Genomic DNA, 27,686 nt, shown 5'->3' with positions numbered 1-27,686 from the left:
ACCATTTTTAACCCACAGAAGAGACTAGGAAAGTTTTACAAAAGGAAAGTACCCAATTTTGTAACTTAAGTAGTTAGCAGAGGACACTGACAATCGTAAAGACAGAAATCCATCATGCTCTAAGTGACATCCCAACACAGGAAGTCTTTAGAGCCAACTTCGCTAGGAAATAGTCCCCAGCAGGGTTTTAATCCAATCGGGTACCGGTTTCGGCTGGCTCCCAGTGAGGGTCTTGGGGCCAGAAGTGGCTAGACCACAGATGTGGAGAGGTTCACATTAGACCAACGAGGAGGAAAATTCACGCTGGAGTCTTAAGATTGGCAATCGTCCCGGTTACTTTTGTGGCCGCCGCGCGCCCAAGACAGACAACTTTGTATAAGGACAGGAATAAAGTGAAGGCATCAAGTTTCTGGGTCTTATTACCTTTCAGGCCATGTTACTACCAGCCAGAAGGCAGGTTTCTCCTCCCCATAGAGTACCCATGGCCTAGATGATTGCAGCCTGAGCAATCTACCTGAAAACGTTCCAGTAAGACCGTACTCCTTGAAAATCCCCTGCAACGAGAGTAAAGGGAGAGAAAAGTACTCACCAAATTGGCACTGTGGCTCAGAGTCCAGATGAAAAGACTCAAAGCCCCATGTTCCAGCGCCAAATGACGTGTTTTTGGAGTAGTGTTGCTGGGGTCCAGAGCTTACAGCCAAGAAAGAATTCTTGAAACGTTTTGGTGCAAAAAAGTGATTTTATTAAAGTCCAGGACAGGACTCACAGGCACAAAGAGCTACTGCCCCCAGGTATTGGGAGGAGCAATGATTATATACTTCGGGGTTGGAGGATGTAAAGATAAGGGAGGTTGCAAAAGGTTGTTCATATGTTAAAGAAAACTCACAAGATGCCTGAGGCCTCCGCGATTGTCTCTTCTTCCCTCTAGCAAGGCATTAAAGTTAAGACAGTTGGGAGCTTCCTAAAGGAATGTTATACTCTGCCTGCCTCAAGTATTTGTCAATGGGCAGCAAGTTATAAGGACATTTAATTTCATCTACATTTCCTTCTGCCTCTATTTCCCCCATCAAGTACCTTCCCTAGGCAACTGCAGACTAACGAGTCCTCTGTGATTGCCAAGAAGTAACCAGTTGGGGAAGACCAGAAAGGAAGGAAAAGATACACGATTAACTCAGGTTGCCTAAATATTGTGAAATCACAATTCCTAGGGGAACACATAGAAGAAAAATGCCTCATAATGAGGAAGGAACAAATGAGTAAAACAGGACAGATACCTTTTTTTAATATTGATGACTCAGTTCTCAAGTGTTAATTGTGAAGATTATCAGGTTTAGTTCCAAGACTGAGTTCTGATAACCTCTGCAGTTTTTTCACTCTTAAATAGCTTATTTAAGAGTTCCTTATTTAAAACTTCCTAAAAATTCACCTTCGAGAAGAGTTGGCCACAAAGGAGGAAGGATCCTGCTAGCCTAGTGACGGAGGCTGTGCAGCATTCCCCAAGCCTGGAGTCAACAACCCTGGAAAAGGGCCCCAGGCTCCAGCTCGCCTGGAGCCACGCCCAGATCCAAAGGGTGGCACCCGCCCCCGCACCTAGACTCTGAGCCCGACGAGCGAGGAGTAGGCCAGAGCCGCCACCCAATAGCCAGGGAATGGGGGCGGGACCTCGGGGTGTCCGACCAATAGGAGTGAAGTGGGGCAAGAGGGCGGGCCTGCTCCAAAGCCCCGAGGTTCGTAGCCCCAGACCCCGGCCGGGCTATGTGGGACCCTCCGGGTGCGGAGGCATGGGCCGCGGCGTTCGGAGGCGCGCTCTTTCTGCTGCTCTTCGCGCTGGGGATCCGCCAGCTGCTGAAGCAGAGGCGGCCGGCTGGCTTCCCCCCCGGGCCGTCGGGGCTGCCATTTATCGGCAACATCTACTCGCTGGCCGCCTCGGGCGAGCTCCCCCACGTCTACATGAGCAAGCAGAGCCAGCTGTACGGCGAGGTACAGCCCAACGGGCTGCAGGCTGGGAGGGCCCGGCCTTCCTCAGGGGTGGACTTGACGGCCGCTCCCGGGCCCGGCCTGTCGAGACGCCCTTTCCGTGTGCTAGCTACCTAAAGGGAAACCGGCTTCCCGGGAGTGGGGTTGGAGTCCTGGAGGCCGTGCCCCGCCAGGGGAACGCCGCCCAGCCAGGACCTCCACCCTTCCGACGCCTAGCAGGAATCCCCTGGTGGTGCTCGCGCGCCTGCGCCCTGGGCCCCGGGCCCCGGCCCCGAGGGCGCCAAGGATGTGCTCCGCGCCTGCGCAGTGGGGCCCCGGGCTATTTTGCGGAGTGGTTTTTCCTCGTGGTCAGCCGGTGGGACCTAGACGTGTGCGCGGTTCTACCCGTGGCTTCTCGCGAAAATGAGACATCCAAATTCTAGGTCCAGATTAATGTTGAATAGGAGGTTCCTAAATGTTTGCATCTAAGGATGGCTGGTCTGGGCGTCTGCTGTGGGGATTAGAAAGCGCAGGTAAAACCCCTGGCCAAGATGGGCTCTGGAAGGGGCGCCAGGGTGACTCCGTCGGTTAAGTGTCTGCCTTCCACTTAGGTCGTGATCCCAGGGTCCTGGGACTGAGCCTCACGTGGCGCCCCCTGCTCAGTGGGGAGTCTGCTTCACTCTCTCCCACTGTCCATCCTCCCCCTGCTCATGTTCTCTCTCTCTCAAATAAAATCTCTCTAAAAAAAAAAAAAAAAAAAGACGCCCAACTGACTGAGCCACCCAGGTGCCCCAATATATTCTAGTTGTCCTTTCAAACCATGGCTTTTTTTCTGTGTCCCAAGGCATGTGAATCTCCTCTCAGTCCCTCATGGATGTCCTTCTCCACTGCAATTTGAAGCATTGGGGCTGGGGATTCCCTTTGTTACCGTGTCTCCATTTTCTCTCCACACTCATTATGTGGCCTCTCTTTTTTTGTATAGAAGCTGTTTATAGCCCTCAGTTCTTCAGGAGGAATTGCTTTCTAAATAGCTGTAGATTTGGTGTGTCTGTGGAGAAAGTGAGTTCCAGGTCTTCCTATAGCTCCATTTTGGACCCTCCTCTCTGGCAACTTTTGAGCTTTATCTTAGCCGTGAAGCACCCTAAAGGGCTCTCATTGCCTTAGAGATACTATGCAATTCTGATAAAGTCTCACAGTTAGTGTAGGTTGTTAAAATACTTTACCTATTTTGGAAGTAGGAGGAGACTGTTACCTCTTATGCTTCTGAAAGGTTATGGAAAGTTGTTTATAGGGTTTATTTGTAAATAGAATCTTATTTTTCCACTATCTTCTTCATTGGAGATGTATGCTCATAGGGAAAACCTGGACTTGAAAATTGCTTGTGAGAAGTGGTGGTCACTTAAGTGACACCTACTTTTATGAAGTCTGTGAATTCAATTCTTTTTTTATAATTCATGAAGGGAAAGCAACCAGTCCTTGGGTCTCATACGTTCTTTTTAAAGGGAATCTTATATAGAAATATACCACATCAAGAAGTATCATTTCCCTGGAGATTCACTCAGAATGTGTAAGCTTCTGAAATTACTTTAATCTGAATCCAAATTTCGAGAAGCATTGCCTAGCTAGCAAGGTAGTAAAAGTGTTTTTTACGGAATATTTTCAGTTAATGCATGTAAGGACAATAAAGCAATTCCTTTACTTTAAGGCAAGTGGATCTGCCAACTTATTAATTTATTTATACAGTACGCATTTATTGAGACCTTTATTCAAGGCACTGAGTGAGATTCTATGGAAGGTTCAGAAGATGAAAGAGATGAAATCACGGATTCTGTGGAGTTTATAATTTAGCAGCCAAGCAGAAGACAAGAATATTCTGGTTTCTGGTGCAAGGTAGTATTAAATAAGTGCCGTGGGAGTATCTCTGCTTGTGCTGTGGCGGTTCAAAGGAGAGAGAGAGGAGAGTGAACCAAGAAAGCCTTCGTAGAGGATGTTCCCTAAAGACTTGGTGTGGTTTGGACAGTCTGGCAGTCGAGGGGGATTTCAAATGAGAAAACAGCCCAAGCAAAGGTTGAAAAGTGGGAGACCGTTGTTTATCAGTTTTCATCAATGACAGTTTTCACATCCCTCTCTTACTAGCCCTTCAGCCATGGTGTTGTATAATAGTATACTTAAATGTATGTCTTCACCACTATTCAGTAATTCAACATACACTTATCAGTTATCAGCATCTGCTACGTACTGTCATAGGTGGGAAAATATAGTAGTAAACAAAACAGTGGTAAAAACCCTGTCCTGGTGTAGCTTATGTTCTCCTGGGGGCTGAGGTGGTTTGGGGGTGGGGGGAGATGGACAATATAAATAGAATAAGTAAATGATATAATATATCAGAGTACAGAGTGTGAAGTCAGCTAAATTAGGGGAAGGGAGATGGAGAAGGCTAAGGGGTGGAATTTTAACTGGGGTAGAGCAGGCCTCACTGCAAAGAAGACATTTGAGCAAAGGCTTAAAGGAAATGGAAGGTGCAAACTCTAGAGGAAGAACATTCCAGACCAAAAGAACACGTACAAAGGCCATGAAGCAGGAGTATGCCTTGTTGAGAATCACCTATAAAGAGACAAATTGAGATGCTGTTGTGATAACATGGGGGGGGGATTAAGGTGGCTTGGATCAGAGTGTCAGGGATGGAAGGGTAAGAAATTGCCATCTCCTGTTTATATTCTGAAAATAGGGGCAACGTGACTTTAAGCAGTGATGTGGGGCTGGGAAGAAAAATAGAGTCAACACAGGCAGTTTGGGTACTGAACAGCTGGAAGAATGGATGGAGTGTTCATTACCTGAGACAGTGAAAAATTATGGGCAGAGCTGGTTTGCAGGGAGGGGGGAGAAACTTGACAATCACAGAGTGACTTCTAGAAGAGAAGGAAAGTGTTTCGCAAACCATTACCAAAAGTCCTTGAAAACAGCATATACCAGAATAGATGCTAGTTCAAATGACAGTTTCCCCAGTTCTAGCCTCAAATAGGGGACCAAATTTTTGAGTCAAAGTGGATTGTATAACAACTTTCTCAAGCCATGGCTCCTCTTTGGTCTTTGTAATCCATAGTGTCCACACCTGATAGCTTTACCATACAATATGACTCTCCTGTTTGTTCTCACTCCATATTAGCACAGCTTTCAACTCTGGGGTCTTCTACCATGCTTGTGAAACCATCAGTCCGTTTTTTTCCTGCATTCACTAATGCCATCCTTTCCTGCTGTGATACTGTGATTTATAATAAGAAATGCATATTTGGTCTTTGTCCCTTTCCTGGAATATGCTTCCTAAAGTCTTTGGAATTTCCTAAGTGTTAAAAATAATAAAGGTGTCTTTTGTTATTCATGACAAGCCCCTTTCAACCACACCTGAGTTTACGCTAATGAGGTAATTTTTGGACAGTCCCTAAAATGGGAGTTTATTGCTAGGAGAACCAATCATGACTAAAGGGTTGGAATTTCAGTCATACCCCCACTACCTCTGGGAAAGGGAGAGGGGCTGGAAGTTGAATTAGTCACCAGTGGCCCATGATGTAATTAGTTGTGCCTAGGTAATAAAGCATCCATAAAAATCCCTGAATTACAGGATTCAGAGAGCTTCCATGTTGGTGAACAGGTGGAGGTGAGCAGAGAATAGAGAGCATGCCTGGGGAGAGCATGGAAGCTCTGCTCCCCTTTCCCCGTACCTTCCCTATGCATATCTTTCATATGGCTGTTACTGAGTTGTATCCTTCTATAATAAACCGTTATTCTAGTAATTATTTTCCTGAATTCTCTGAGTCACTCTAGCATATTAATGGAACCCAAGGGGGAGGTCGTGGGAACCTCTGATTTACAGTCTGTTGGTCAGAAGCACCTGGACTTGCGAATGACATCTGAAGAGATAGGAAGCATCCTTTGGGACCAAGCCCTTAACTTACGGGATCTGACACTATCTCCAGGTAGATAGTGTCAGAATTGAGTTAAATTCTAGGACACCTAGCTGGTGTCCCAGATTGTTGAGGCGTGGAAAACCCACACAGCTGGTGTTAAAGTATTGAGATTAGAGGAGACACACAGGAGGAGGCATTTTCCCTTTATATCTGTTAAAATTACACTTCTGGGAAATGATTTTAAGACTATTCCATTACTGCTTTGGGAACTGAAAGAGTCCCACGTTTGCTCAGCTGGTAGCCAGTCTCTTGACACTGAAACTCTTCCACTGCCACTTTTGACTGATACCACTGCTTGTCACACGCAGTCCATGCTACTTCCCCAAGGTTCTAGATGTTCTTACTACTCGGTTGGTTGGCAGAGCCCTTCCCTAAGCCAAAGACTCCGTTGTTCAGTGGGTTGCTTCTGTTACTACTTGGAGGTCACCATATTTTTTCCTGTAATTACTTCTACTGAACTTCTGTTCTCCATTAAACCTCCTATTTGTTTTTCCCCCCAAAGTAGTGTAAACTGTAGTTAAATCTGCTCTACTTATTTGCACAGAGATGAGGGTTGACTCAGTATTTTGGCCCTAAAAAGCTCTCAGCCAAGCCCTGCGAGGATGAAGATAAGCCATCTTTGCACCCCACTGATAAAGTAGCATTGTTCCGTCACCGGACTAGCCTCTTATTTTGGACTAGCTAGTATAGACTACAGGAGGTGTTCTATGGTAGATGAACCTGAGGGGAAGCGACTGAGGCGCTCCAGCAAGGCATAGGGTGGGTACTCGCCTTCCCCTTAGCTGAGGGGCACCCGCCTGTGCCTGTGTGGTAAATGCCTTTTCTCCAAGGTCAGTTTCCCTTAGGGGCCATCTTCATTAACTCCATGGAATTCAGGGACCCAAATCCAAATGAGCCTAATTATAATGTTTATACTTCAAAGTTCTGTCTCAGGTAATCCCCTCCCCTATCTAAGCCTGGAGTAATAAATCATATATAGATGGTGCTGCTTCCTGATTTATCTTGGAAATAAAAAGAGATTCCTAGATCTCAATGCACTGAGTTGGAATGAATCTTAAAAGAGCATCTGAATCAAGTATATTTTTTGTAGCAATCCTGAAGCCCAAAAAGGTTAAGGGTTCTGCCCAGGGTCCTATATTTGTTTAGTGACAAAGCTTAAACTAGAACCCAGGCTTCATGAGCCCGGTACTCTCTTCCTTATACCATTTATAAGATGATGTCTTCAGGTACTGACTGGGTGATGAAATTGTAGTGTTTGCTATGCCTTGTAGAGAGAAGGCACTCAACATTGTCAGTTGAATAATAAATCCTTCCATTTTCTGGGAAGTAACAAATACTGGGAGAACTGGGTTTAGCACATGTGGATTTCCATAGTTCTGTTTCTCCATTTTGTCATTTAAATATTGTTTTTCTTTTCTTTTCAAAGATCTTCAGTTTAGATCTTGGAGGTATATCAGCTGTGGTTTTAAATGGCTATGATGTAGTAAAGGAATGCCTTGTTCATCAAAGTGAGATTTTTGCAGACAGACCATGCCTTCCTTTATTCATGAAGATGACAAAAATGGGAGGTATGTTTATTTTCACATATTTAGTGATTTACTATTCTAAGTTACGCTCCTTATCTTATGTAACTTTAGTATATAGAGTGTAGATTCTGTTGTACTGATTAGCAGGAAAGAATTAATTAATTAATTAATTTAGGTTACAGAACTTAATGTTTGAAGACCTTTCAGGCTGCATTACACCCGTATTTTAGACCAGTACATGCTCATTCTACTGTTGTAATCCTGTCTAATAAATATTGTAAATAATGTTTTAAAGAATTAGCATTTCATAATACCTGCAGGTTTTGTGAAGCAAGTTAGGTTTACATACACGTGCATGCACACTTGAAATCAGAAGTGATTTTTAAAGCCACTCTTGAGTACCTGGTGACATTTTTACCATCAGAATAGAATACGAAGCAGCCTTTCTTAACTACTAACCAGTATGACATGTAAACGAAGAATTGTGGGATTTGTGTAAAGGACTAGCTTCTGTTTGGTTTAGTGTTGATCAGCCTTGGGTGATTTGATATTCAATAAGGGAGAAAGGCTGAAGGTTAAAAGAATTGGTGAGAAGAAAGCCTAAACTAGAATGTGGAAGTCAGATGCAGTAATTTGAATACTTAATAGTGTAAGAGTTTTACAGTGATGGTGTCCAGAACTCTCTGATGAGAGCTTCACACTCAATTTCCAAGAAAAATGTAACAAAATTTGGCTTACATAGACTAAAAATGAAGACATTGAAAAGAAGATAAAAATTAACCATATATTAAATCACAAAGCAGATCAACTAATACAAAGAAAACACCAGTTTTAAAGGACAAATTCTCAGGCCAGAGTATAATGATACTTGGAAGCAATAAAATAAATAAAACACCAGTTTCCAGCTTCTTAAATACTCTTCTCAATAATAATTAGACCAAAGAAGAAATTATACCACAATTATAATAGAAGATCTTTAAAAAATTGTGAAAATGAAAGATGATGTTATCAGAGTAACGTTTGGGATAAAGTATATACTATATATATTTTTCAAAGCTGTAGTTTGACTTGATATTTGCATAAAGCAGTGAGAGAAAGAAGTAGAAAATTATGTGTTACTGTAAATACATATGCACGGAACTTGGAAATGAGAATTCAGAGCCACCATCAGCCCACTCTTTGGGTAGAAGTTGTCCTATAGGTGGGCTCAGCCCATGCTTGGCCAGCATAGAGTTATCACACAGCTCCTCTGTACCCTCTTGTACATGGATCCCATATGTATACCTTGCTCTAGGGCTTTGCACTAGCTGTTCCCTCTATAGCAAGGATCTTTCCCTGGATATCTGCTTGACTCACTCCCTCATGTCCTATATCTGTACTTATGCCACTTTCTCAGTGAGGTTTTCCCTGACTATCCTGTGTCCCCTTCCTTGCTGTATAATTTATTTGTTTGCCTCTTCTCACTAGTGTGTAAGAAGAGCAGGCATCGTTGCCTCTATATCTGTGACTCTTAGAACACTGCCTGGAGCACAGTACGTGCTCCATGAATACATGTTGAATGACTATTTGTTGAATGGTCATCTGGGAGTTTAGGAAGGACAATGGACTGTGGGAACATAAGATGGCTACATAGCGCTAAAGACCCCTTCTTGTATGGTTAGCTTTATCATAAGCTCCAAATTCAAAAACCGCTGCATAAAGGTTGCTGAGATATAAATTTTATAGGTACCTCATGTACACAAGAGAATGTGGTATTTTTCATCAAAGGTATGTGTATGTACCAATTATGAATGAAATTTTGAGTAAAGTACATGTTACATAAATGTGGTAAAGATGTTGTTTTCCTGTCTTTTTTTTTTTTTTTTAAAGATTGATTGATTGATTTAGAGAGAGCGTGGTGGGGAGAGGCAGAGGGAGAGGGAGGGAGAGTCTTAAGCAGACTCCACGCTGAACTCAGAACCTGATGGCGGGGCTCTGTCTCATGACCCTGAGGTTGTGACCTGAGCTGAAATCAAAAATTGGGTGCTCAACTACCTGAGCCACCCAGGCGCCCCTGTTTTTCTCTTGATAGGTAATTTAAAAAAATTTTTTGCAAATCACTTTTTTAATTCAAGTATAATTAACTATAGTCATATTAGTTTCAGGTATACAATGTAATGATTAAACATTCCATATATTAGTGCTCATAATGATAAGCATACTCTTAATCCCCTTCACCTGTTTCACTCTTCTCCCCACCCACCTCCCCTCTGGTAACCACCAGTTCTCTCTATTTGAGAATCTGTTTTATTGTTTGTCTCTTTTTTCTTTGTTTTATCTCAAATTCTACATATGCGTGAAATCATATGGTATTTGTCTTTCTCTGACTGACCTATTCACTTAGAATTATATTCTCTAGATCCATCCATGCTATTTCAAATGGCGAGATTTCATTCTGTTTTAGGGCTGAGTTATAGTCCATTGTATATATACATACCACATCTTCTTTACCCATTCATCTATCAGTGGACCCTTGGGTTGCTTACATATCTCGGCTATTGTAAATGATTCTACAATAAACATAGGGGTGCATCTTGATAATTTAAAGGGAATATATTCTATAGTAGCCACATCATAAGAGTGGGGTATACTGTGGAGACTCTGAAACTTTAAGGCAGCAATTTCAACATTAGAAGTTTGAGTTTCAGGTTTGCCCTCTGTCTTCATTTGGGCTGCTTTAGTAAAAATACCATAGACTTAGTGCCTTACACAACAATCATTGATTCTCACAGATCTGGAGGTTGGGAAATCCAAGATCAGGGTGCCAGGAGATCTGGTGTCTAGAAGGAACCTACTTCCCAACTTGGAGACAGATGTCTTCTCTCTGTATCCTCACATAGCTGAGAACAGTCATCTCTTCTTGTGTTTCTCATAAGGGCACCAGTCTAGCTCATGAAGCTCTACCCTCATGACCTAATTACCTCCCAAAAGGCCCCACCTTTGGGGTGTTAGGCTTCAACATAAGAATTTTGTGGAGACACAAACACTCAATCCATATTATCCTCCTTTTGGCTTGAATATTTCCACCACACTGACACCTCATTCAGGCTTCCTTAGCCTCTTCCAGAGTTACCTTGTCAGGTAACATATGCCTTTAACAGGAGAAAATCTGTGTTCTAAAATCTAGAAACAAACAAAATTTCGAATCCTACAAGGATAGTTTTCAGTTGTTTTCTTAGTCCAAGATAAAATGTGCCCATAGAACATGCAATGGTTTGTCTTTTGTCGATGAGGCTTATAGTAATAGATAAAATCACCGTGTCTGGTTCACCCAGGTTGAATTACATAGGACTGTCCAGTTTCTTGCGGTGGGAGAATTACAGGTCTTTTCTGCCTATCCCCAGATAAAAAGGAGACAAGTTTTATCTGTTGACAATATTCTGTGGCTAATGATGAACAGAGAACAGGGCTTAACCGCAGGTCTAGTTTTAGTCTTACTAGAGAAAGATAGTTTGGAGAAGAGTGACTAACCATCCTTTTTTACTCTATAGCATTTTCAGGTGTTCGATACACGAATGTAGGGATGATAAAGTTTTTTTAATACTTTATTTTTTTTTTCAGGGTTACTCAATTCCAGATACGGCAGAGGATGGGTTGATCACAGAAAATTAGCTGTAAATAGCTTTCGCTGTTTTGGATATGGCCAAAAGTCTTTTGAATCTAAAATCTTAGAAGAAACCAAATTTTTTACTGATGTTATTGAAACATACAAAGGTAGACCTTTTGACTTTAAACAGTTAATAACAAATGCTGTTTCAAACATAACCAATCTGATCATTTTTGGAGAACGATTCACTTATGAAGACACTGATTTTCAGCACATGATTGAGTTATTTAGTGAAAATGTGGAACTGGCTGCCAGTGCCTCCGTCTTCCTGTATAATGCCTTTCCATGGATTGGCATCTTACCTTTTGGAAAACATCAACAGCTATTTAGAAATGCAGCTGTGGTCTATGATTTTCTCTCCAGGCTTATTGAAGAAGCTTCCATCAACAGAAAGCCTCAGTCACCTCAGCATTTTGTCGATGCTTATTTAGATGAGATGGATCAAGGTAAAAATGACCCATCATGTACTTTCTCCAAAGAAAACCTCATTTTTTCCGTGGGTGAACTCATCATTGCGGGAACCGAAACTACCACCAATGTGCTACGGTGGGCAATTCTTTTCATGGCCCTTTACCCTAACATTCAAGGTGAGGGTCCTCTTGATCTCAGGCTGTCCCTCCATTTAGGGCTCACACGTTTTGGAGTCTTTGTCTATATACAAAGCACTTTAGGAATTTCTGCTGTGCTAGCCAAGAAGAAAAATATTTCATAGTTATAAAGAGTTTCACATCTGTTCTCTCAAGTCATGTAAGAACCTCAGAGATAGGCCTTATTATGCCTGTTTTATAAATGAGGGGAAAGGCTAAATGGCTGACTTGCCTAAGCTCAGCCCCTGGAAGTGGCAGAACTGGGACCTGAACCCTGGTTTTTATTTATTTATTTTTTTAATTCAGGTTTTATGTTTCACTCTTTCCCTTGGTGAAAGTGATGTTACTCCAATTGTAGGTTGGTTTAATTTTTATTTCCATGACTTTTAGTGTGTTTTTCACAACAAAGGTACTCAGAACGTTGGTTTCTGGTGGCACACAATATGTGGCATATTTTCAAATAGAACTCCCAGATAATGAAAAATCTGAATCCGGTTGTACCCATACCTTGTTGACTTATTACATTGCAGGTTATCCAAAGGGAAATAACTTTGGATATAATTCTAAGAATTGCATAATGACTTGAACACTTTTCCTCTGACAGGACAAGTTCAGAAAGAGATCGATTTAATTATGGGACCCACTGGGAAGCCTTGTTGGGATGACAAAAGCAAAATGCCTTATACGGAGGCGGTTCTGCACGAAGTTTTAAGGTTCTGTAATATCGTGCCATTAGGGATTTTCCACGCAACCTCTGAAGACGCAGTCGTACGTGGTTATTCCATTCCTAAGGGCACAACAATAATTACCAACCTTTATTCTGTACACTTTGATGAAAAGTACTGGAGAAACCCAGAAATATTCTCTCCTGAGCGATTTCTGGACAGCAGTGGATATTTTGCCAAGAAGGAGGCTTTGGTTCCTTTTTCTATAGGTAAGAACTTTCACAGGGACACAGCTTTAGGACAGAGGGTCATGATGAATGATCATGTTTGACATCTTAATCTGAAGCATTCTGTTGTAGAATTAAAGATTCTAACTCTGAAAACACAGCAGTGATTCCTACAGGAGAGATTGGTGTAATTAGAGGTCATTAACACCTGTGTCTACTCAACACTTAATTTAGTAACTAGAAAGAAATTGTTGAGAAGCTCTGGCTTCTTCTGAAACTTTTTTTGCTTGTGGATTTTGGCTTGTAAGCAAAACTTGTGGAGCTAGAAGTCAGTAATAGGTAGCTTGAGAAACTGAGACCCAGGGGTAGAAATGACATCATAATTTGAAGTGCAACTGAAATGTAGCTCTCTCGGCTCCTTGTTTATTGTACCTCATCTCCAAAAATACTGCTTCTGCTGTGAAAAAGTACACAGACCACAACACCCATGGAAGACAGACTGGAAACTCTTCCTTTCATTGGGGAAAGGTTCACATTTAATCATCTGAAATGAAATGCACTTCTCCTGAATCTATAGAACAAAATGGCGTGCCTGAAGTTTGATCTTTCATGGCATACGTTGGGCTGTGTGGCAGTGTGCAAGGGAAGTGTGGAAGGGCATTAATATGCTTACAGAAGTCCGTGATCTGACGAGAGAAGGTAAAGAAATGGACTCTGGGAGCTGAAGTGCCAATTGTTATTCTTTTTAATAAACATGGCTCCTCTAAATTTCTTTAAATACCAGATTTCCTGAATGGTACCCATGTAGTAGATGTAAATTTTGGTTAATATTATGAATTTTAAAGATTATGTCTATTCTTTTCTGCTTAGGGAAAAGACATTGCCTCGGAGAGCAGCTGGCTCGGATGGAGATGTTCCTGTTTTTCACAGCATTGCTCCAGCGGTTTCACTTGCATTTCCCGCACGGGCTGGTGCCGGATCTGAAGCCCAGATTAGGCATGACATTGCAACCCCAGCCCTACCTCATCTGTGCAGAAAGACGCTGAAAGTGCTGGACGTCTTGTGGGAAAAGGTTACCTGGTTGCCTTTTACCCCTGAACCTTATTTATCTAATCAGTGTGTATGTGTGGACAAAACTCACAGCATCATAAAGCCAAAGGAACACAGGCATGTCTTTGAAAATAGTACTAAAGCAATAATAAGCATTAGCTATGGTTTTTTCCAAGCTTTCATGACCTCTAAGGTGGAATTATCTGTGGGGGAACACAAAGGTGCAAATGACAGGTGTTGCTTCAGGAAGCCGGGCCATGGATGCCCTAAGCAGAGCCTGAGTTTTCAGCCTCTTGTTGAGCACCAGGTACTGCTTTTCCCTTCTTGACTCCATCTTGCTCCTGTCCTGGGGCCTTTGCTTCCAAATGCCAATGCCAGTTCCCTTCTGGTAAGATATTATTAATAGGTGGTGTGGTAGGCGTCCAGTTTAATAGAGGACTAAATAAATTAGAACCTAAATAAATGAGTTTGGAGTACAGAGGTATTTTAGACATAGTGGCAGATAATAGAAGAAATATCTATGTATTTAAGAACCTGCCACAGTGCTTTCAAATCTTGCCCCCATTATGTCTTCGTGAGAATTACCTTGTTCTTATTACAAATGAGGGTCCCTGTGACCCGAGTATTCATCCCCATAGCACCAGTTCAGTAGAAGGAAATTACAGTAATGTAATTATAATAAAAAATGACACTGCAAAAATAATCATTAATTCTTCATAGGCACAGACATTTTTCCTAGTACACTTTTTTCCTAAACCAGTCACAGGTCTTAAAGATGGAATTGTTTTACCTTTTAAAGGTCTCCAGCCATTTCCTTGGATTACTGTTATTTTTCTGAAGAGAATACTGTACAAATCCAAAAAACATGCTTTATAGCCCGGGTAAGTGTATACATTGGGACACTTGAGAATGATGGGCTTCTAGTAATAATGATGCCAGGAAAATAAGTGTGAACCATGACTGCCCTGATCAAACTGGTATGTATATTCTGTCATTTATAGTTTTTTAACATGATTTCTTCTAAGGTTGTACATCAAGGATTTCTGCTCTTATAACTTGGCTCTTGAGTAGTTGCAGCCTTAGAATAAATGCACATAACGATGACTTCTGTTAAGAATATGAATTTAACCATAATAACCTCATCTGTTGAATATTTTCAAGTTTCTGTATGGTGAATCAGGAGTTCTTGCATCTCTGATATATTAAGATGTTTCTGGTTGCAAGAGGAAGAAGTCCTGGGCAAACTTACTTACGATAAAGGAGAAATTTGGCGGTAGTGTGGTAGTTTTAGAGTAGGTATGACCTGCGTGCTCCATGGCGTCATCAAAGGTCTGCTTGTTTGCATCCCTCGATTTTGCCTCCCAGATGGGATCAGCTTATACCTTAAGACTGACTCACAGAAGTACATGTGCTTTGCCTCCTTGTTGAAACTGAGCTTGGGTTGTTTCTGGGGGAGTGAGGGAGCTTTTCAGATAATCTCCCAAAACTGTTCTCTGTGTCCCATAGGTCCTAACTAAGTTACATGCCCATCTTTTAAAACTAGGTCTTTTGAGTGGGATTATGGTTCACTTTGGCCTGACTACTAGAGCCAGTGATGGAGTTGGCTTCCGCCGAAGTACACGTGCTACATTGGGGCAGTATAGTTATCTAAACAACAGTAAGGAGAGTTATGAGAAGAGGAACTCCTGACCAGCAGACTAATTACAACATCTACCTCACTGCCCTCTAACCACTTGCTAACCCAAGCAACTTTCCCACCTGCTTCACTGACTCTTGAAAATGTTTGATCTTTGCTTTTCCTTTGGCACAGCAAATCTCTCATCCCTGGGCCTCCTACTTTCTGTCATTCTCCTATAAATGCCTAGGTTGAACTCTACAGACTGGGGATTCTGGAAGCTTGGTGGTCTTAGCAAAGAAATTTATTGAACTAGAATAGAGTATAATCAAAATTAAGGAGGCCTGGGGCGCCTGGGTGGCACAGCGGTTGAGCGTCTGCCTTCGGCTCAGGGCGTGATCCCGGCGTTCTGGGACCGAGCCCCACATCAGGCTCCTCCGCTAGGAGCCTGCTTCTTCTTCTCCCACTCCCCCTACTTGTGTTCCCTCTCTCGCTGGCTGTCTCTACCTCTGTCAAATAAATAAATAAAATCTTTAAAAAAAAAAAAATTAAGGAGGCCTTATTTTGCTCTTGAAGACTATCACTGTTTTTTCTGGAATGATTAAGACCTTCATAAATCTACAGAGAATAAAGTACATGCTATTTATTTTCTTTACCTTGTATCTAAAGAAATGTTTTATTTTTTCCTACTGAAGTTAATGCCATCCTGACAAAAATAATTTTAAAATGTAGACTTATAACTTGTTAAAGGTGAAAGAACTTTAATCTCACTTAATGTGCTCATGTTACAGCCAAAGAAATAGGAGTTCAGAGGAAGTGATTCCTCTAGTTCATAAGAAATGCATGTCCTTCATCCCATATTCTTTCTACTCTTAATGATTTATACTGTGCTTTACAGTTTATTATAAGGTTGGGTTTTTTTTAAAGATTTTATTTATTTGTCAGAAAGAGAGGGATAGAGCGCACACAAGAATGGGGGAGCAGCAGGCAGAGGGAGAAGCAGACTCCCCACTGAGCAGGGAGCCCAATGCGGGACTCAATCCCAAGAATCTGGGATCAAGACCTGAGCCGAAGGCAGACGCTTAACCAGCTGAGCCACCCAGGCAACCCAAGGCTGTTTTTTATATAGTGTCAACTCTTGACTGTTTGGAACCAAGTAACTATGGTAAAAATAAAATATTGCAGTTTTGGAAAAATACAAATTAAAAAAAATTTTTTTGTAGGTTTTATTTATTTGAGAGAGAGAGCGAGATAGCAAGAGAGCATGAGCGAGGAGGAGAGGGAGAAGCAGACTCCCCGCTAAGCAGGAAGCCCAGCACAGGGCATGATCCCAGGACCCTGAGATCATGACCTGAGCTGAAGGCAGACACTCAACCAACTGAGGCACCCCGGAAAAATATAAATTAACATGAATTAGTAAGTAATCCATAATGGAAAATATTTATTTTAGGGAACTATGTAGTAATAGACTGTGCATCTCCTGCAGTGGAAATGCCTTCTTTCTCATCAGTCAGTGGTGAGCTCCTACCCAGAATGTAGGAAATCAACTTCTGATTCAAGATGGCAACTGAGCATACTTCTCCTCAAATGCCATTGAAATAACTCTAAGGATAGAAAAAGGGATAAAGGCATTGAGAATGGGGATGGAGGGCCATATTAAGGAATTCTGTACTTCCAAGTTCTAAAAGGTGGAAGGCAAATGGAGTAATATTGCAAGAACTACAGACAAGACCATGCATAGTCCAAGGCTGAGGTAAGATGAGAGCTCATTCTTCACAGGACAGCTATGGAGAAAATCAGTAGATAAGGAGAGGAGCTCATGAGGACAAAAAGAGTGGAAAGACATCAAGCCAGTGCCCTGGCCTCACTCTACTTTCTCTTCCTGTTTGTGCAGCTGTAGGACTTGCCCCCAGTGCTGAAGTAAAAATCTATCTAAATAAATCGAGCGCTATGCCTAGGAGATGATGGTGTTCCTACAGAGGGATTGGTGCCCTAGATGGGCAGCCCCCTAGTTTGGTCTGATTTTGATCCTAAAGTTCTGCGTCATTCAAACCGTTCATCAGGTGTGGGGGCAAGTTCCAAGTTCCATGTAATTATAGGGGAAATGTCAGCAAAAGGGCTAGCATTAAGAATTTAATATATTTAACTATCAACTAAGACTAAAACGAAAGTGGAATAAGTGTGACAGGAATACCTAAATGTTTTACTCTTTGACAGCGTATAAATAATGCATCTAGGGGCACCTGGGTGGAGCAGTCGTTAAGTGTCTGCCTTCGGCGCAGGGCGTGATCCCGGCGTTCTGGGATCGAGCCTTGCATCAGGCTCCTCCACTGGGAGCCTGCTTCTTCCTCTCCCACTCCCCCTGCTTGTGTTCCCTCTCTCGCTGGCTGTCTCTCTCTCTCTCTCTCTGTCAAATAAATAAATAAATAAAATCTTAAAAAAAAAAAAAAAGAAAGAATGTATCTAACAACAGCAACAAAAAAAAAAAAAAAGGAAAAAAGGTAGAATGTAAAATAAGCTCCCTAATTGCCCCATATATAATGAGAATCAAATCAAAGGTAGTAATTTAAAACTGACAAAGCAAGTAGTAGAATTTTAAGTCTATTTAAGAGTACAAAAGTAAAGGATAGTAACATGACCTAAACTTGGGTAGTGGAAGGTATGGAGGAAGAAGAAGTACAAGCTGATGTTACTCATAAAAGAAAAGCAGATACTGTCCAAAGAAACAGGATTCAAAGATATTACATAAAGGTGCAAGGATAAAGAAAACCGCTAAATCAAAAATACAAACCTTTGTAAGTGTTAAAGCTAAAATTACTTTTTTGGGGGCGCCTGGGTAGCGCAGTCGTTAAGCGTCTGCCTTCGGCTCAGGGCGTGATCCCGGCATTATGGGATCGAGCCCCACATCAGGCTCCTCCGCTGGGAGCCTGCTTCTTCCTCTCCCAATCCCCCTGCTTGTGTTCCCTCTCTTGCTGGCTGTCTCTAACTCTTCAAAAAAAAATAAAAATAAAATCTTTAAAAAAAAAATAAAAATAAAATACTTTTTTCGGAAAGAGCAAATAATATGAGAGAACTAAACTAAGTCTGTACATACAGTCACATGAAGAAATGTAAATAGGCTTATCTCACCTATTAAAATAAAAAGGTGTTCAGATTGGCTCACAGACAAAGCCTAATTCTCTATCATGCTGTACATAAGAGACATCTGAAACAGATTAAAAGTGAAGAAGGGATGGGCAAAGGCATACCAGGCAAATGCAAATAAAAAGAAAGCAGGACTCATGATCTTAGTAAAACAAGGTACAATTCAAAGCAGAAAAGCATAAGCAAGACAAAGAAATGCACTTTCTAATCCTAAAGACTAATTCTCAAGGAAGTTATGATAGTTTGAATAACGATTGCACCTAATAACATAATAGTGTCTTTCATAAAGCAAAAGGCGACAAGAGCTACATGGAGAGATATGCGAAGTACCGTAATACTAGGAGACTAAATCACTTCTCTCAGCCTAGGACAAATCAAGTGGAGCCAGAAAAAGAGAAAACAAATGAAATAAAGAAGACCCATATTACATAGTCAATAAGGTAGATCTGGCAAATACACATCAAATTCTGTATGTATTAGTAGAAATGCCATTTTTACAAGTGCCATCTAACATTCACGAAAACTGACCTTATCAGTGGATAAAAAGTGAACTTTGATAAATTCCAGAAGTATAAATAATACAGATTTCATTCTCTGAAAATAATACATTAAGAATGGGTGTTAATAACAAAGCCAGAAAATGAAATTGCCCCTATATCTTGAAATTTTATTTTATTTTACTTTTTTAAAGATTTTATTTATTTATTTGCCAGAGAGAGCGAGCGGGCACAAGCAGGGGGAGCAACAGGCAGAGGGAGAAGCAGGCTCCCCACTGAGCAGGGAGCCCGACGTGGGGCTCAGTACTAGGACCCTGGGATTATGACCCGAGCTGAAGGCAGACACTTAACCTACTGAGCCACCCAAGTGTCCCATATATCTTGAAATTTTTACAAAATTACAAACTTTGGGCAAAGGGGAAAGATAAACCAAAATTGCAGAATTTCTAGAAAATGATAAAAACTCTGACTATCAGAATCTATGGAATCCCCTAAAGTAGTCCTCAGAAGACAACTCCTAGTCCTAAATGCTTATTTCAGTGAAAAATGAAATGTTGAAAATGAATTAAGCATACTCTATTTTTTCAAAATAGGAAACAAACCAAAGGAAAGCATAAGAAAGCAATTATAAATTCCCGACAGGTAGGAATTAACGTAGAGAAATAGAACTAATAAGTTGGATCTTTTTTAAAAAAATTTATTTCTTTATTTGAGAGAGAGAGAGCACAAGCAGAGGGGAGGGGCAGGAGGAGAAGCAGACTCTCTGCTGAGCAGGGAACATGACTAGGGGCTGGATCCCAGGACCCTGGGATTATGACCTGAGCCAAAGGCAGACACTTAACCGACTGAGGCACCCAGGCGCTCTGGATCTTACTTATTTACTTACTTACTTACTTATCAGTCAATCAGTACATTAGATCAAGAGTCAGCAGATTATACTCTACAGTCAACATTTGGCTCCTATCTGTTTTGTATGGCCTACAGACTCAGAATGGCTTTCAGGTTTTTAAGTGTTTGAAAAAATAGTTTGTGACACATGAAGATATTCTGAATTTCAACTTGAGTATTCATAGTTACATTGGGATGCAGAAACACTCATTTAAAAAAATACATTGCCTATAGCTGCTTTTTGTGCAATGATGGCAGAGTTGAGTAGTTGTGACAGAAAGTGTATGTGGCACTCTCATGTCTTACCCTTTGCATGCTGCTTGACACACTGCAGATCAGTGATGTGGTTAGAACATGGCAGCACTCCCAGCTCTATGCACATCTCCATATTGTAGCATTTTATTTAAAAACCTTAAATTTAATGTTTTTGCCAGCGCATGGTCATCACATCAAACAAGAACAAGAAGAGAGAGAAAAGTGAATTTTGAATGTCCTGCTTTTAGGGCATAGTGGAGTGTGGATTATTTTAACCAAATTAGGTGGCAAAACATTATGTTTATTATAGAATAACACTGTAGCTCTGCCAGAAGAATACAGTATGCTCTGGCACTCCCACACTAAGCACTCAGCACAATATCCCTCAGGAGGCAATGGTCAGAAAAATTAGATATTTTTAATGATATCTAACAATCGAACATCCTAACAATTTCTTCACGAAAAATGAAAACAAAGCTGCAACCAAAGTAAGTTTCTGAGTGGTTCACTTGTTATCCAGGCAGAGAAAGACATTTATTACTTGTGAATTAATTGTGTTTAATTGAAGCAGCCAAAGAAATATGTCCAGAAAACAAACTTGTGTAAGACTAATAGTCTTTCAGTGAGAACAGTTGCTCAAAGTTGAGGACATTGGAGCAATGTTGATAGTCAGTTAAAAACAATGCACGTGATTCTGAGTGATTTTCCATGGCTCTTGATGGGTGAACAGATGTTACCCATACTGTTCGGTTGTTTATTCAAGAAATCCATGCCAAGTTTGACTAAAAATTTAGCCTCGGTGACTGGTCTGCGTGAAACAACTACAGGAGAGGATCTTCTCAAAGAAGATGAGGAAACACTAATTCAGGTCAACTTGCTATGGAATCAGCTGAGATGTGTTACAACTGATAGTGAAAATACATGTGGAACAGAAAGAGGCATGGACAAGTGTGATTCATCAGCAGGTACTTTGCACAAAATACTTGAATCTATCATGTGGTACAAAACTGGTGTTGTCAAGCGGTGAACTTCATTTATTCTCAGGGACTTAACCATCTTAAGTTTTGTGATTTTTTGTTAGAAATAGAAGCTATCCTGACTTGCTCTACCAAGTCACAATTCAGTGACTTAGCAGTCACTTTTTATTGCAAGTTTCTTAGCTCGGGACCAAAATTGAAATTTTTCTGAATAAGAACAACCACCCTTAACCACTGTGATCAAATATGGAATGGCTTTAGACACTAGCTTTTACAGCAGACTTGATCGTTCTTAATGAGTTTAACCTAAAATTATATGGCAAAACAGTACTTCTATAGGAAACATACTGAGGTGAAGTTGTTCCAACAACCTAAGAACGCTTTGAATCACAGTCTAGTTGACCTTCGAACAACACAAGAGTTAGGGGCACCAACCCTGTGCAGTTGAAAACCTGGGTATAACTTTTGACTTCCCAAAAAACTAATAGCCTACTTTTGACTGGAAGCCTTACTGATAACGTAAATAGTCGATTTACACATATTTTGTATGTTGTATATATTATATAGTGTATTCTTGTTATAAATCAGAGAAAAGAAAATGTTATTAAGAAAATCATAAGGGGCGCCTGGGTGGTTCAGATGGTTAAGCATCTGCCTTTGGCTCAGGTCATGATCCCGGGGTCCTGGATCAAGTCCCACATCAAGTTCCCTGCTCAGCGGGGACCCTGCTTCTCCCTCTCCCTCTATTACTCCCCCTGCTTTTGTTCTCTCACTCTCTCTGGCAAATGAATAAATAAAAATCTTAAAAAGAAAAAAAAATCCTAAGAGGGGCGCCTGGGTGGCTCAGTCGGTTAAGTGTCTGACTCCTGATTTTAGCTCAGGTCATGACCTCAGGACCGTAAGATCAAGCCCCTTGGGCCCCACACTGGGCATGGAGCCCGCCTAATATTCTCTCGCTGCCTTTCCCTCTGCCCCTCCCCCCTTACTTACATGCGCTCAGTCTCTCTCTCAAAAAAAAGAAAAAAAAATCATAAGGAGAAAATATATTCATAGTACTGTACTGTAAAAAATATGCATATAAGTGGACCCACTCAGTCCAGACCTGTGTGGTTCAAGTGTAGATTTTGACATCAAGCTACTTTATATACTTCTTGTGCTGTCAAAAGTTAAAACGAGAAATGAGGCCTTCATTCTCAAAGATCTTTCCAGCCGGTATGTTTGTGAGCTCAAACTGAAGTTCCAGCAGCACTTTTTCAGACCTGAATGCAAGTGCAAAGGAAATTTCCATATTTCAAAATTTATTTAACCTTGCGATCAAAGAGCTTCCGTCTAACTTTCAGTTGGAAGTGATTAGTCTGTAAAGTAATGACATGCTAAAAAGGCAAAGATTGAAGAATTTAATAGAATTCCATAAATGCCTTCCCCATAATTAATGTACTCAGTTAAAATCAGATGCTCATGGATTGATATCAGTATTTGACACTACCCATCTTTGTGAAAAGGTGCTTTCAAATATGAAATCTGTAAATCTCATTACAGATCAGCATTAACAGATGAACATTTGTAATGTTTTGATGATGGGAAGCACGAACTTTGAACCCCAATTAAGCAAAATTTTATCTCCTGGAAAAGGATTCCTTTTTTCTCATTAGTGAATCAATATTATTTTTTCAGTACTTAATTATTATTATATTTCGAATGTCATAAATAAAAATTTTTTAGAAATTTTTCATTCCTGTTCTATAAGTACCTACATAATATTTTGGCCTGCAAAGCCTAAAATATTTACTATCCACCCCATCGTGACTCTGGAATTAGACAAGCAAACTAAGCACTAGCTAGCTTGATTAATCAAGGAAAAGGGAGACAGAATAAATACTCAAATATGAAATGATAAGGGAAAATAATCACAGAAACAGAATTTTAATAATCACACGAAATTAATTTAAGTAACTCAATGCAAAGAAGTTTGAAGATCTGAATTAATTGATAAGCTATGAAAATAGAATGAACCAATATTAGGGCATCTGGGTGGCACAGTCGGTTAAGTGTCCAACTCTTGGGGTTTTTTTTGTTTTTTGTTTTTTTAAAGATTTTATTTATTTGACAGAGATAGAGACAGCCAGCGAGAGAGGGAACACAAGCAGGGGGAGTGGGAGAGGAAGAAGCAGGCTCATAGCGGAGGAGCCTGATGTGGGCCTCGATCCCAGAACGCCGGGATCACGCCCTGAGCCGAAGGCAGACGCTTAACCGCTGTGCCACCCAGGCGCCCCCAACTCTTGGTTTTGACTCATTGTGATCTTAGGGGTCATGAGATCGAGCCCCATACCAGGCTCAGTGTGGAGTCTGCTTGATATATATATATATATATATATATATATATATATATATATATATATGTATGTGTATATATATATATATATATATACACATACATATATGTGTGTGTGTATATATATATATATATATATATTTTTTTTTTTTTTACCAGTATTGACTCTAAAAGAAATAGCTTCAATAGATCAGTTTTCATAAAACAAGAAGTTGCCCAAAATGTAGCCTTCAAAAACCTATTTGAGCTGATACACTAATAATGAAGTAGCAGAAAAAGAAATCAGGAAAACAATCCCATTTACAGTTGCACCAAAAATAATAAAATAACCTAGGGATAAACTTAGGTGGTGAAAGACCTGTATTCTGAAAACTATAGGACATTGATGAAAAATTGAAGAAGACAAAAATAAATGGAAAGATATTCTATGCTCATGGATTAGAAGAAAAAATATTGTTAAAATGTCCGTACTACCCAAAGGAATTTACAGATTCAGTGCAACCCCTATCAAAATGCCAACAGCATTTTTCACAGAACTAGAACAAGTAATCCTAAAATTTGCATAGAACAACAGAAGACCCTGAATAGCTGAAGCAATCTTGAAAAAGAAAAACAAAGTTGGAGGTATGACAATCCCAGGTTTCAAGGTACACTACAAGATTACCACAAGTAATCAAAACAGTATGGTACCAGCACAAAAATAGACACATAAATCAATGGTACAGAATAGAGAGCCCAGAAGTAAACCCACTCTTTTATAGTCAATCTACAGGATAGGAGGCAAGAATATGCAATAGGAAAGAGTCTCTTCAACAAATAGTGTTGCGGAAACTGGACCACTTTCTTACACATACACAAAAATAAACTCAAAATGGATTAAAGACCTAAATGTGAAACCCACAACCATAATAATCCTAGAAGAGACTATAGGCAATCATTTCTCTGACATTGGCCATAGAAATATTTTTTTAAGGTATGCCTCCTCAGGCTAGGGAAACAAAAGCAAAAATAAACTATTGGGGGCATCTGGGTGGCTCAGTCAGTTAAGTGTCTGCCTTCGGCTCAGGTCGTGATCCCAGGGTTCTGGGATCAAGCCCCACATCGGGTTCCCTGCTCAGCAGGAAGCCTGCTTCTCCCTCTCCCTCTGCCTGCTGCTCCCCTTGCTTGTGTTCTCTCTCTGTCAAATAAATAAGATCTTAAAAAAATAAAATAAAAAATAAACTATTGAAACTACATCAAAATTAAAAGCTTCTGAACAGCAAAGGAAACAGTTAAAACAAAAAGACAACCTACTGAATGGCAAGGATGTGGAAAAGAGGTACCCTCATACACTGTTGGTGGGAATGCAAGCTGGGGCAGCCACTATAGAAAACAGAATAGAGGTTTCTCAAAAAATTAAAAATTGGATTACCATATGCTCCAGTAATTCCACTACTGGGTCTTTACCCAAAGAATATGAAAATACTAATTCAGAAAGATATATGGACCCCTATGTTTATTGCAGCATTATTTAAAATAGCCAAGAGATGGAAGCAACCCAAGAATCCATTGATAGATGAATGGATAAAGAAGATTGGTATGTATATCCACCATGGACTATCACTTTGCCATAAAAAAGAGTGAAATCTTGCCATTTGCAACAACATGGATAGATGTAGAGGGTATAATGCTAAGTGAAATAACTCAGTCTGAGAAAGACAAATATATGATTTCACTCGTATGTGGAATTTAAGAAACAATGAAAAAGACAAACAAAAAACGAGAGTCTTAAACATAAAGAACTAATGGTTGCCAAAGGGAAGCAAAAGGGGGAATGGGTGAAATAGGTGAGGGAGATTAACAGTACACTTACGACGAGCATTATACTGTATACCTGAAACAATATACTACTGCATGTTAATTATACTGGAGTTAAATAAAATAAAATGTAAAAAAAAAATATTTGAGCTGTCGCATAGCATAAAAACAAAAAGGAAATTCTTAAATCCTTTTGAAATCAAAAAATTTTAATAAATTCTTCAGAAAAGATCCACCACTACATTTAAAAATTAATGCATATGATCAAATAGAGTTTACTCTTGGAACATAGGAATGGTTCAACATTTGGCAATATTATTAATCATATACAAAGAATTGAAGTGGATATCTTCATAGATGCTGGAAAGTCATTTGATAAAATTCAGCACTCAGTAAAATACAAATCGTGGAATGAATATATACATATGTACACCTATTTAAAAAGGATATGTATATTTGCGAATATATGTATGTAAAGTATATATGCACATTCCAAATCTGGTGTGGGAATATTGGAGACCTTCCTTTAACGTTAACAAGAAAATGAGTCCACTATCATCACTACTGTTTTCACATTGTATTAGCTAACACAATTAGAGAACATTAGATTGAAAGAATTGGGGAAAACAGAATGAAAGTATTTCTATTTGCAGATGGTATAACTATATCCCATAGAATCCGTGAGAATAAATAGATAATTCAATAAAGTAATGATATAAAATTAAAATACAAAAACATCAATAGCTATTATATGTCCAGCAACCATTAGATGTATGAAAGAGAAAGTACCATTTTTCAATATTGATAAAAATGAAATAGCAATAAATATAACAAGAATATGTAAAAGATGAGTCGAAAAACATAACACTCTTGAAAGAGGACTTGTGCAAATGTGTAGACGCTATATTCTTGGGTAAAAAGACAACATAAAGTCGTTGGTTCTCCATAGGTTAATGTATACGTTTAATGTGGTCAGGTGTTTTGTTTTTTTAATAGACCTGTTTCTAGTATAAAGTTTGAATAATAAGATAGCTATTTTTTTTTAATTTTTTTTTAATGTTTTTTTATTATATTATGTCAGTCACCATACAGTACATCCCCAGTTTCCGTATGTAAAGTTCGATGATTCATTAGTTGCGTGTAACACCCAGTGCACCATGCAATACGTGCCCTCCTTACTACCCATCACCGGTCTATTCCATTCCCCCACCCCCTTCCCCTCTGAGGCCCTCAGTTTGTTTGTCATAGTCCATAGTCTCTCATGCTTCATTCCCCCTTCTGATTACCCCCCTTTCTTTATCCCTTTCTTCCCCTACCGATCTTCCTAGTATAAGATAGCTATTAATAGAGGTGCGTGGCTGGCTTAGTCAGTAGAGCATGGGTTCTTGATCTCAGAGTTGTGAGTTTGAGCCCATGTTGGATGTAGAAATTACTTAAAAATGAAATCTTTAAAATAATTTTTAAATAAAATAGCATAATAATGATATGAATAGATAAATAGAAAAATAACAAAGAATAATCTACATTTAAAAAGTCAAGTCAGTGAAACAAAGATGGACTTCTAATTTTTTTTTATTTTTATTTTTTGAGAGTTTTGTTTGAGAGAGAGCATGAGCGAGGGGGAAGGGCAGAGGGAGAGGGAGAAGGAGACTCCTCACTGAGCAGGAAGCCCGACATGGGGCTTGATCCCGGGACCCTGCGATCATGACCTGGGCCGAAGGCAGACGCTTAACCACCTGAGCCACGCAGGCGCCCCAGATGGACTTTTAAATAAATGGTATTGATATTGAGAGTACTCTCTAGTGATTTGGAAACAGCTAAAAATTTGGATTCGTATTTCATAGCCTGTGCCTTGATATACTATAAATGACTTAAAAGTTTAAATTTATAAAAGCCATAAAAATGCTAGAAAACACGGATGAATCCTTCTTTAACTTTGGAAGGAGAAAGCCTTTCTAATTACAACTCAAAATCCAGACGCTATAAAGTAAGACATACATTTTTGGAGACTGGGTCCACATTCCGTATGTTGGCCTGCCTTGTTTTGTTTTGTTTGACAGGATTTGTCCTGGTGATCGCTCCATATCACTATGTAGAAATGATCCCCACCTAGTAACAACAGAGCTTTGTGAATCGGGGCTGGTGCATGTAACCAATAGGATGTGACGAAAGTGACTGTGTGACTTCCAAGGCTTGCCTAAAGAAAGGCACTGCAGTTTTTCGCCTTGGTCTCTGAGCTCTCATTCTGTGGGGAGCTGGCCACCATGTCATAAGGACGCTCAAGGACTCCGGTGGAGAGGCCCACATACGGAGAAACTGATGGGAGCATCAGTTGCCGGGATCGGCTCGCCCACCATGTGAGTGAGCCACCTTGGAAACAGATCCTCCTCAGACCTTCAGATGACTACAGACCCAGCAAGCATCTGACTGTGATCTTGGGAGAGACCCTGAGCCAGAACTGCTCACGCGGCCATTTCCTGACTCACAAAAACTACAATAGATGATTATTACCAGTATATTTTGGGGTGATTTCTTAGCATTGGCTAATGAATACAAAGA

General features: G+C 40.3%; 1 protein-coding gene across 7 annotated transcripts; it reads left to right on the top strand.

Moving 5' to 3' along the window:
* Positions 1-1,707: 1,707 nt before the first annotated feature.
* LOC130541833 (vitamin D 25-hydroxylase) lies at positions 1,708-23,334 on the top strand. 7 transcript variants are annotated; one of them, XR_008961142.1, is made up of 7 exons: positions 1,709-1,980; positions 7,348-7,489; positions 11,048-11,680; positions 12,285-12,614; positions 13,443-13,739; positions 14,422-14,503; positions 20,785-23,334. XR_008961142.1 is itself a non-coding variant. In XM_057317546.1 (5 exons), the coding sequence occupies exons 1-5, from the start codon at positions 1,756-1,758 to the stop codon at positions 13,616-13,618; spliced, it is 1,365 nt and encodes a 454-aa protein (XP_057173529.1). In that variant the 5' UTR covers positions 1,708-1,755; the 3' UTR covers positions 13,619-15,785. The 7 variants fall into 7 exon arrangements, 3 of the variants coding, with proteins under 3 accessions (XP_057173529.1, XP_057173528.1, XP_057173530.1); XR_007189589.2 differs by lacking the exon at positions 20,785-23,334 and having other exon boundaries at positions 11,048-11,200; positions 14,422-15,785; XR_008961143.1 differs by lacking the exon at positions 20,785-23,334 and having other exon boundaries at positions 11,048-11,539; positions 14,422-15,785.
* Positions 23,335-27,686: the final 4,352 nt, after the last annotated feature.

This window comes from Ursus arctos, unplaced genomic scaffold (assembly GCF_023065955.2).
Source record: "Ursus arctos isolate Adak ecotype North America unplaced genomic scaffold, UrsArc2.0 scaffold_23, whole genome shotgun sequence".
Taxonomy (NCBI): domain Eukaryota; kingdom Metazoa; phylum Chordata; class Mammalia; order Carnivora; family Ursidae; genus Ursus; species Ursus arctos.
The sequence above is the reverse complement of the archived record's forward strand: the minus strand, read 5'-3'. Positions and strand labels throughout refer to the sequence as shown.